The sequence below is a fragment of the Epinephelus lanceolatus genome, chromosome 24 (genome assembly GCF_041903045.1).
Source record: "Epinephelus lanceolatus isolate andai-2023 chromosome 24, ASM4190304v1, whole genome shotgun sequence".
Taxonomy (NCBI): Eukaryota; Metazoa; Chordata; class Actinopteri; order Perciformes; family Serranidae; genus Epinephelus; species Epinephelus lanceolatus.
In genome coordinates, this window is record NC_135757.1 from 12,332,225 (window position 1) to 12,342,385 (window position 10,161).

The window sequence follows — 10,161 nt, forward strand, 5'->3', positions numbered from 1 at the left end:
AAATATCTACATGAAAACAGCATTTAAATACACACAGGGAGCCACAGAGAGACATTTAGCATCAGGTTACAAACCAGCTAACATTAGCAAAGAGCTAAATAGAGAAACACAGAGAAAGAAAGTATATTTGACTCACGGTTTTAACGTCGAAATCCATTCAGGTTTCTCTAATTTAGACGAAGTTTCCATGTCATGTAGTGTCCCCTCTGCACTTGTCGTTCTCACCTCCTTTTTCCTTCGCTGCTAGCTTACGTTGGTTCTCCAAAACGCGCTAACTTAACCGTTATCATTAGAAACAAGCTAACTCCGTCCATAGTTTGATGTAAATAATGTTGATAAATTTCCATTGTTTGTTGAATGTCAGGGTTTGGCTGGCTTCACAGCTAATTACAGAGTCTCCTTTTCCGGAGAAGTCCGTTATATTTTCGCAGTGACATGACAGTGACCTGACTTTGACAGTTAGCTAATGCTAATACTTTTTAATTAACTTTACCTGGCTTGTCTTAATTGGAATTCTGTGAGGGTGCAATGTCGTCTATTGACCACATGATGGGAGACATTCACCAGCCGTCACAACCCGAGGGGCGCTGTTTCCCCTATTCGAGGAAGCAACAAAAGAGAGCAAGATGCAACAAAGAAACTTATTAATAGCTCTTTTTTGGATAGTAGGGGAGTTCTAGCTTGTGTTGGATATAAAGTCTTGTCCAATAATACAGCCCTGTAATAAATATGATCTCCATTTAAAACTTTTATTTTTGTCAATTCTTTGAGGCACTGATTCAACTCTATGGCAATTTTAGACTTGTTTGTGGTAGGAGTTTTTGCTCCTCTGCATGAAGTAAACAAACATATTTTAAAGATATTTCACAACATTACTAAAGCAACACTGAAACTCGCCATTACTGACTCAACAAAAACTCATTTTAACCTAGTGATTGTTTTGCAGGACTCTTTGCCTTGTATTGCTTTACTACATTTAGTGTACATGCGTCATTTTACCAGTTATAAGCAGCAAAAAATATTAGAAACTGTAGCCATTGTTTGGGAATAACTAGTTATATGTAATAAAATTATAAAAATGAATGTAAATGTAATTAGTTACTGTTACTAGGGGAAAAATGTAATTAACTTACAGTTCCCAAACAAATATGTTGGTGTTTACAAAGGGGGTACATCCAAATATATTATTTTAGGTAAAAGTTTATATGTAGAATATAACATTAATTTTGTTGCTTTGCTTCTTTTTCACCGTTTCTTTTGGCATCGCCTATTTCCGGTCATTTTTTCAGCTTTATTGTACAGTTTAAAACATTTGTTAGAAAAGTAATCAAATGTAATACGTAATATTACTTTGATAAAGTAATGAAAATAGTTACAAAATTACTACATTTTTAACGGGCAATTAGTAATCTGTAACTTCCTAACATCACCCTTTCCTTCCTTCAGTTGTAAATACTGATTTTATTTTGAAAGTTCCAGCCGGAAGTTTATGTTTTATTAGGGCAGGCTCGTGAGCCGAGCCTCTCGAGCTGTAAGCCAATCACAGTGCAACTAATCTCTACTATAGCCACGCGACCGCTTTTCATGTTTCATCACAAACACTGGCTGTCTGACGGAGTTTTAAGTCGTCTTTTCATTTTTTCTGATTCACGTTAAAGTAAGAAATAAACGCCATTTTACTACAGCTTTTATTTCGCCAGCTTAGTAGCCGTTTACATCTGGTTTGGCTACGTGTTAGCTAGCGCGGCTAAATGAAAGCACAGCTAGCTAAAGTTGATGTCAAACGGTGAGATGATAGCGAGGCTAAGGTTACTGTTATCTAACGTTCAGCAGCAGGAGGAGAGACGGTGTCAAGTTGGCCTGACCCCAAAGATAGTTACTTTATCAGCTGCTGATATGTCGTAGTTTACATTAGCTTCGCACCCTGTTTAGTTACGTAGTGCTAGTTAGCCACTTTGGTGTTTTCTGGTGAGGACGTCACAACGAACCTCAACTAAAAAAAACACCTATGTAGAAGTATTCCCGTTATTTTTAAATGTGTGTAACTCGTACACAAGACATAACACATTTTAAATAATCGTTTGGCTCCTGTCTTCAATTCGGCATAGACTACAAGTACAGTAATTCATTAGAAATATGAATAATCGGTGTGTCTCTAATGCATGAAGTTACACAGTTGTCAGACCATAATACATAACAAGGTAATGGCCATAACTTTAACATTATAATACACAATGTAATGTCCATTTCAGTGCTGCTAACATAGATTGCAATTGTGCAGATCAAGGTTGGTTAATGGCTTTGGCGACATTTACCCTACTGCCCCCATAAGATTAAGGATGGTTTGCCATATACATGAAGTAGTCTATATTTAGACCAAGTCAGCAGCAGGCTGTAAGAAGCTAATCTGAGATAGGTGTTGGAATTAAGCAAGACTTGATTTACAGAAAGTGTGTTTATTTATGTTGACTGATCCAATTTAATAAACATGTGCCTGTAAACTTCTGCCTCTAGACTTATTGGTATTAAGGCTACTTAAAACGCACAACAAAGCATCAAAAAATTGTATGAACAAAACAGAAATGATGACATCTAACAGGCAGAATGCATTACAAAGTGTTGGTACATATTATATCCATGTAGACAACTATTAAAACAGAAAAGTACACCCTGTTCTGTACATCAGGGTGGCGTCTAGAGTGACACCTTCATGCCGTGAGCTCAAATTGCCCCTGACACACAAGTACATTTAGTAATGGTGATGCAACTTAACTGTTGTGCACTGTGGTTCAACATGGACTCACAGTATTTTAAAGTGCTTCAGATAAGTTGCTGTTAATGCATGCTTTTGTTTACAGGAGGTGTATGATGCTGGTGACGCAGTTGCTGAGGGGTGCAGTGAAGCATGCTGGGAGCAGTCCCCACTGCAGTGTTGAGAGATTGATCTCAGCAGCGCGTGGTATCAGCTCATCCTCACAACAGTTATCAGCATTTGGGAGAACAACTCCACCGTCCTGCACTGACATTGACCACCCTAAAGTCCTCATCACTGGTGGGTGTTTGCAGTCTGTGTCATTATATCAGCTCTGTCTTGATGTAATATCTAAAACAGTCAATGACCCTCTCTTTTTATTGTTTCAGGAGGGCTAGGACAGCTGGGGGTGGGGCTTGCCAAGTTGCTAAGGTAAGGAGTTTATGTAATCTGTCTCTGAAGGTGGCGTAGTTGTTTTGAATTTGTCTCAGAATGAAAAGTCTTCTCTTTGGTTTATTGGTCCATTTTGTCACCTGTGATTTCAGTTCTCAGAACTGTGTATATTGATGTTTAACCTTCAGGAGACGATTTGGAAAAAACAACGTGATCCTGTCTGACATTAGGAAGCCCCCCAACGACGTCTACCACGATGGTGAGTGTTCTTGTATAACCTACTGTTCGTGTGAGTCTACATAAAACTAGAGGACTCACTAGATGAGTTCAGACACTGGTCAAACACGCTAACTTTCGTGTCCTCCATAGGTCCGTTCATCTTCTCAGACATCCTGGACTATAAGAACCTCAGGGAGATTGTAGTGAACAACAACATCAGCTGGCTGGTTCACTACTCGGCTGTGCTGTCCGCTGTGGGAGAGAACAACGTCGCGCTGGCCAAAGAAGTCAACATCACGGGTATATGCAGAAACATTTATGGAATAATTTTAGATAAGACTTTACATATTCATCTCAACACAGACACTTATGCGCAGTCTCTCTCTCTCTCTTCGTAGGTCTCCATAACATATTAGACATAGCAACCGAACATGGTCTGCGTGTGTTTGTCCCCAGCACCATCGGTGCCTTTGGTCCGTCCTCACCCAGGGACCCCACACCTGAGCTGTGTGTGCAGAGGCCACGCACCATCTATGGCGTCTCCAAGGTGCACGCAGAGCTGATGGGTGAGGTGAGACGCGCACAAACACCTCCAAAACATTCCTATATTTTTATTCAGTGTTGCACCATGAATTCCCGTAAAGCCAAATGATTTTTAAGCGCTTCCTGTCTCTTTGTCAGTACTACCACCACAGGTATGGGCTGGACTTCCGCTGCCTCAGGTATCCAGGTATCATCTCAGCAGACTCCCAGCCAGGAGGGGGAACTACAGGTAAGCAGGTCTGAGGAGGAAGTGTTAAACCTACCCGAGAATGTGATAGAGATGTTGTAGTTGGCTGTATTTTTTACAGATTAAGCAGAAGATAATCTTGATCTGTTTTTACATTTCCCAGATTACGCTGTCCAGATCTTTCATGCAGCCGTGAAAACTGGCTGTTTTGAGTGCAACCTGCACGGCGACACACGGCTTCCCATGATGTACATCGGTAATGCCGGACATTATAATTTTGTGGTAGAGCTGTTTTTTCCCTTTTCCCTGTCAACATTTTAAACTTTCCATCTCCATCTCTTTCTTCTCTCCTTTTTGTCTCCTCTCCTGCTCACCCATTCCTTTGCCCTCCCTTCGTCGTCACCTCTTCCTGTGCAGATGATTGTCTCAGGGCTACTTTAGAGTTCTTGGAGGCTCCGGCAGACACGCTGGTCAGCCGCACCTACAACATCAACGCCATGAGCTTTACACCACACAACCTTACCCAGGAGATCCAGAAAGTCCTGCCTGACCTCAAGGTCACCTACAATGTGGATCCCATCCGGCAGGCTATAGGTGAGATATAATGATATCTCTACTTTATAGCCTTTTTTTAAACAACACCAGATTTACAAATCTTTCTTCTGTCGCTTTGCAGCGGACAGCTGGCCGATGGCGTTAGAAGACAGCGCAGCAAGGCGGGACTGGGGCTGGAAGCACGAGTACGACCTCGCAGAGTTGGTGCAGACCATGCTGGCCCACATCACCATGGGCAACCAGCTTGCACAAGCCTACTGAGCCTTTTGTAGCATTTTGGTAGCAAGCTTTACTTGAAAGTATGTGACATCGAGGATTTGAGTATTTTTTAATGTTCAATGATACACTTTAAAAAGTTATGTCTCAACAAAATTACCAGGTCTGATCTAAAAGCTTAAGATCCTAAATTAATAATAAGATTTAGACCATTCAAATAATTACGACCAGTTTGACTAAGATATGAAACTCCATATCACAAAAACATTCCAGACCTCCTAATATCATATTTTTGATAATATCTGTGATTTTGAACCCCCTCCTTATACGTCCATCCAGCTTTTGTGTGAAACTAATGTGCTTACTGTGCTGCAAGCGCCTGCTGGATACTATCACCACCTGACTGCACTGTTAAGAGAGTTAAGCTCTCTCTCTCTGAATGTACTGTATTTATGTATGTATGTCATATTGTGAATGTAAAGTACGCAGATGCCGGCCTGTCGTCTGTAGCAGCTAAACGCTTGCCTTAGGGGGGCACCTCTGCCGTCCTGAAAACCAGTTAGCTGTTAGCAAGAGCTGCACTCCAACTGGCCACCAAAATACACCATAATCATAAACGCTGAAAGGCTTTACCTCGGGTGCTGTTACTATAGAAACTGGTAACGCTTGCCCTACTGTAGGGATAGTTTACGGGTGCTTTAACCGTAGTTGCCTAGCAGAGCTTTAGACCTTCAAGTGTTCAAGTTAAAGAAGAATAGCTCCTTTGCACTAGGTGATTTTGATATTTTTGTTTCTATCTAAATGGTTTTTGTTGTTGCTTTCTGTGTGGAAGCTGCAGTCTCGGTGCTGAATCTTTATGAATGTTTAATCATTTAATGTAGCAGCCGTCGGAGTTCTTCAGTTTTGGAGTTGTGCTTCAATGACTTGAGTTTGTGAAAGGCACCAGAGCTCTATTATTATTTTTTTTAATGTTGATGTTATTTATGAAGCTATTCTTTGAAGTTTCTGTCAAATCAAGTTTTTTTTAAATAAATACATAAATGAAACTTGTTCTTACAGCTTTTCCTTTATAACCATACACAAACATGGTGCATGCACGTGGTCATAAACCAGGTTGAGGAGTCTTGCCTTGTTGTATTTGACGATTAACCTGACAATTAATGCTTTTAAACAGGTCGTCTGCAGGTCCTTAACAAGTATAAAATTCAGTTTCATAAATATTAGGCCTTATCCTGCATTCCCAGACTCTTTCTGTCCTGTCCTTGCTGTGTGTTGCTTTGCCTTTCTTGCATTTGAATGTAAGTCAGTGTGACTTGTGTTGGAAAGAACAGGACAGTGGAGCCTTCCGGTGGCCAGTGCAGCCTGCTGCAGTTTCAGCTGCAGGATGTCACTGAGCAGGGAAGCCTCTTGGTTCAGACTCTCCAGCATCTGACCTTCTGTTGCCTTCACTGCTGCACGAACCAACGCTGCAACACCCTACAGAGAATGGCAGCCAAACTGAGCGATACTCCAACATGCTTTTTGAGTGGTTTTATAAGCCTTGGTGAGTTTTACCTGTTGGTCCAGTTGCTCATCTTCAGGAACATCAACCTCCCCCACAGTGACCCTTGACCCTTCTCTGAGACTCTGCAGCTTCTCCTCCTTCTGTTGCAACACTGAGGCGAGCTCAGCTTGTCGACGCTGATGCTCCCACACATGCAGATCTGTACCCTGCAGCACATGCACAGCACACTCAGATATATGATATGTTAACTGCAGTTGGTTGCTAGTCAGGGGTAACAAGGGCGTCATTACCTGCGCTAGAGGACAGGGTGTAGGCGGCAACTGCACCTCCAAGTGTAGCTGAGCGATGGACATGTCAGCAGCTCCACCCACCACCGCCTGGAGAAGCCTCTGCCGGGTGATGCAAATGTCTGTGAGGAACTTGGTGAACTCATGTTGGTGGACAGAGGTGAGGTTTGGCAAATACTCAGACAGCACATCTCTCAGCAAGGACAATATTTTGGCTGCGTTGAGACCTGATGGATAGAAGACAATAATGTCTATCAGCCTGAGAGGTTTTAATCACTACCTCCAGGTGAAGCACTGTGTCACCTTCAAGGCCTCCGTATACTACATTGCTGTTTGCTCTCACCGTCCAGCTGCGGGAAGATGCCTTTGGCGATCACAGCTGCCCGGATCACGTTAGGCCATGAGAAGCCACGGGCTGCTGCAAATATGCCAACGTCATACACAAACTCCTGGTGGAAGCACCGCCGCTCATCACAGAACTCAGGCCACAGGAAGTGACAGCTGAGCCTCTGCACACCTGCATCTCTCTATCATAGACAGGGATACAGCCACAACAACACAGTTATTACTAATGCATTGATGTATAAGCAATGACTTAAAAGGTGGAGCTTTAACTTTTATGAATGACACATCTCAACTTTTTTGCACCTCAATCTTTGGGTTATGGTTCACTCACTTTACACATGTTGTTTCTGCTGATACAAGTACATCATTACATCTTTTTGTCTTTTCATGCTTCACTTTATATATAGTGTTCAAGCTTTTTAAGGTTATTTATCTGGATTCCACACATAATATGAAATGTGGGGTTTCAGGGTCCTCTGCCAGAAGATTTTGAGCATCAAACAGTTAATTTCCTGCGTTCTGGTGACCTTTAATGCACCATTTTGTGCTGTTTTGGGATAAATTTATGGTGTAAATGTTTTTAATTTTGTCAAAATAAAAGTCCTCTGCCACTTTCATCTTTTCATTAATGGGGACAAATACACTAAAGACTCTAAATATTGAGGGGGACGTGTTCCATGTGTCCCCCTGAAATCAACTCCTAAGTTTAAGTGTTGTAATTTATACGACACATCAGACTACATGAGGTCATTATATTGTTTTGTATATTAATAAGCTGCATGCAACTGTAGCTATCAAATAAATATAGTGGAGTTGAGTATAAAATTTTATTCTGGAACGAAGTGAAGAATATAAAGTAGCATATAATGCCTCAAAAGTTAGCTCGCGTTTACTCTCTCAGTCGGTTACTGCATGTTTGGGTCGATTATGTTGGTGTTTTAAAATTCCAAGTAGCACAGGAACGCACCACAATAACACGTCACTCTCTTTTCAGTCATTAAATAAAGATTTCAGGTGTAAATTCAAAGCTCACCTACCTGTTGTTTCACTATCTGTGCTATTTCGCTTTCTGTAAGGGACTCCATCATTGATAAACTACGAGAGTGCTTGGTTGCCATTGGAGACGGACGCGGGCGCGTAGGTGCGGCGCTGTTAACGTGATGACGTCGAACGCGCTGACGTAGACTGTATAGCAGCTGATGGAATGTTCAGATACAGATTAAAAATACTTTGCTGTCAGCTTTACCTTTAGTTTCTGCCATATAATATAACTACATGTAGACTAAAATAAATAGTATTAATTAGTTATTCAATTAATTATTCACCATATATTTTGGAACAATAACATAGTTATTAGCTGAATGAATTTATCAGACACTTGTTGTTGTTTAATGGCGGCTGATTGACAGAAGCTGCTAATATTGTTATCGTTTGTGTCTGTGTGTTTGTCAGTGAGCACCGGAGCCACTAACAGGTCCTATCATGTAACGAGGCTTAATCAATCAGGGACTACAGATGGCTCAGGCAGGGTTAATCCTCTTTAACATGAATCCCACTCCTCTTCTCCTCTTCCCCCTCCTCCTCTCTTCTCCCCCCTTCTTCTGCTCTTCTCCTCCTCCTCATAAGATTCTGTATAAATTGGAGGAGTGGGGTTTCTAATGTAAAGATAACACATTGAGATTTTGTCAAGGTAGCCATGTCAACAATACACCACTTCCGGTTGTGCATTTAAAAATAAAAGTTAGATTAGCTGAATTGCCTTCATCTTTTATTGAAAATGATGTATTATTCACATTAGATAGGGAGATGTAACTTTACTTCATGTAAAAAAAATTACATGAAAAAATGACGTGCATAAAAAAGGCTCAAAATTAATTTAGTTTTAAGTTTAAGAGTTTTAAAAATTGCTTAAGTTCAGTGAATTTCCACAACCAAACAGGTCAAGTGTGGATTTCAGCTTTTTGAATAATAATTATCCATAGAAAAAATGTTAATAAGTAATTATAAAAGCAAGTAATTATAAAAGTAACTATAAAAAGGACCGTATAGCCTTTCTCTCTCCCTCCTCTACATTTGATACTATAACAGACCCAGTTCTTTTCCAACCTAAGGGTGAATGGTCTGGATTTGCTGCATCCAACAGTTGGAAGATTTTTTGATCTTATGAGGCAAGGCTCATTTTACTGAGCCTGATTTCTCATATCTAAGAAGAAACAAACTGGAAAACTCCAAAGTGAGTTGCACTGGTGTGTCTAACCATTTCATCTAGGTGCACCAGCACATAATTTAGATGCACCCAATTTTTTTCACTGTGCCTTTTTGGGCCACAATAATACCTTTTAAGCATCACCTTTTTTGTCTTTTCCCATATGCATTGGTAATTTCTCAGCCAGGGGTGTGAGGGTACACAAAAGTCATGGTTTGCTTCATACCCCAGTTTAGGAGTAACGAAAAAGTGTGAGTTTGGTACAACCCACAAAAAAAGACCACAAACGCAGTGTCGCCTACAGGCTGATATCGCACTTGTGAACTTTGGTTACACATTATGTGTGAGGAAAAGTGTATCAGTGTCATAAATGTTAGGCAGGGTCACTGGTGCAACCAATAAAAAAAGTTCAGTGTTAAGTGTAAAATATTAGTTTAGTCAGATTTTTGCTCTCATGTTGCATGTGTGACCAAAGTGGTCTCACTCTGGAGCCCTGAAACTCTAACATTTACTTATCACTCTGGTTTTGTGACAAAATAAATTTAAATATGGTCAGTGCTCTCTGTACACCTTGGAAACAGCAATGTTTTATTTTATTTATTTTAGATGCTTTTTAGACATTTTTTCTGTCTAATCTGTCTAATTTGGTTAATCAAAATACAATAATGAGCCAATACCATATTCATTAACATCTATTATTATGGTAATGTCACAGTATTTGGGCAAGGCTTTTATTTTAAACCATTTAAATGACTTTATGATGGTGGTAATTATTGGTCCAATCATTTTTAATTATTTGGCAGCCTGTCAATAAGCGAGTCTATTGTAATATTTCCTTTACAAACTAAAATGCACGCTTTAATTTGAAAGTCTAAATCACTGTACTTCCGGTCACTACGCCGCAGACTTGACGCGTGTCTGAACATGCGCCTTATATGTGAGATCTGCGGGGTA

General features: G+C 40.5%; 2 protein-coding genes across 2 annotated transcripts; one reads left to right on the top strand and one right to left on the bottom strand.

Annotated features, from left to right (window-relative positions):
* The first annotated feature begins 1,529 nt into the window (after window positions 1-1,529).
* LOC117249838 (L-threonine 3-dehydrogenase, mitochondrial-like) lies at window positions 1,530-5,915 on the top strand. Its single transcript, XM_033615621.2, has 10 exons — window positions 1,530-1,657; window positions 2,859-3,052; window positions 3,142-3,184; window positions 3,334-3,404; window positions 3,515-3,664; window positions 3,763-3,935; window positions 4,046-4,136; window positions 4,258-4,350; window positions 4,512-4,688; window positions 4,771-5,915. Exons 2-10 carry the CDS (start codon window positions 2,866-2,868, stop codon window positions 4,908-4,910), a joined length of 1,125 nt encoding a protein of 374 aa, XP_033471512.1. The 5' UTR covers window positions 1,530-1,657; window positions 2,859-2,865; the 3' UTR covers window positions 4,911-5,915.
* c24h8orf74 (chromosome 24 C8orf74 homolog) lies at window positions 5,916-8,120 on the bottom strand. Its single transcript, XM_033616353.2, has 5 exons — window positions 8,039-8,120; window positions 7,000-7,183; window positions 6,660-6,883; window positions 6,420-6,575; window positions 5,916-6,341 (listed from the first exon to the last, which is right to left on the bottom strand). Exons 1-5 carry the CDS (start codon window positions 8,117-8,119, stop codon window positions 6,093-6,095), a joined length of 894 nt encoding a protein of 297 aa, XP_033472244.2. The 5' UTR covers window position 8,120; the 3' UTR covers window positions 5,916-6,092.
* Between the last annotated feature and the right edge of the window lie 2,041 nt (window positions 8,121-10,161).

Excerpts from the sequence above, each read along its gene's own strand:
- c24h8orf74 (XM_033616353.2), bottom strand. The coding sequence starts at position 8,119 with ATGGCAACCAAGCACTCTCGTAGTTTATCAATGATGGAGTCCCTTACA. Across the intron at positions 6,884-6,999 it reads CATCTTCCCGCAGCTGGACG|GTCTCAACGCAGCCAAAATA; the intron begins GTGAGAGCAAAC and ends TCTATCCATCAG. Across the intron at positions 6,576-6,659 it reads CACCCTGTCCTCTAGCGCAG|GGTACAGATCTGCATGTGTG; the intron begins GTAATGACGCCC and ends CATGTGCTGCAG.
- LOC117249838 (XM_033615621.2), top strand. The coding sequence starts at position 2,866 with ATGATGCTGGTGACGCAGTTGCTGAGGGGTGCAGTGAAGCATGCTGGG. Across the intron at positions 3,665-3,762 it reads CAAAGAAGTCAACATCACGG|GTCTCCATAACATATTAGAC; the intron begins GTATATGCAGAA and ends CTCTCTTCGTAG. Across the intron at positions 4,137-4,257 it reads GCCAGGAGGGGGAACTACAG|ATTACGCTGTCCAGATCTTT; the intron begins GTAAGCAGGTCT and ends TACATTTCCCAG.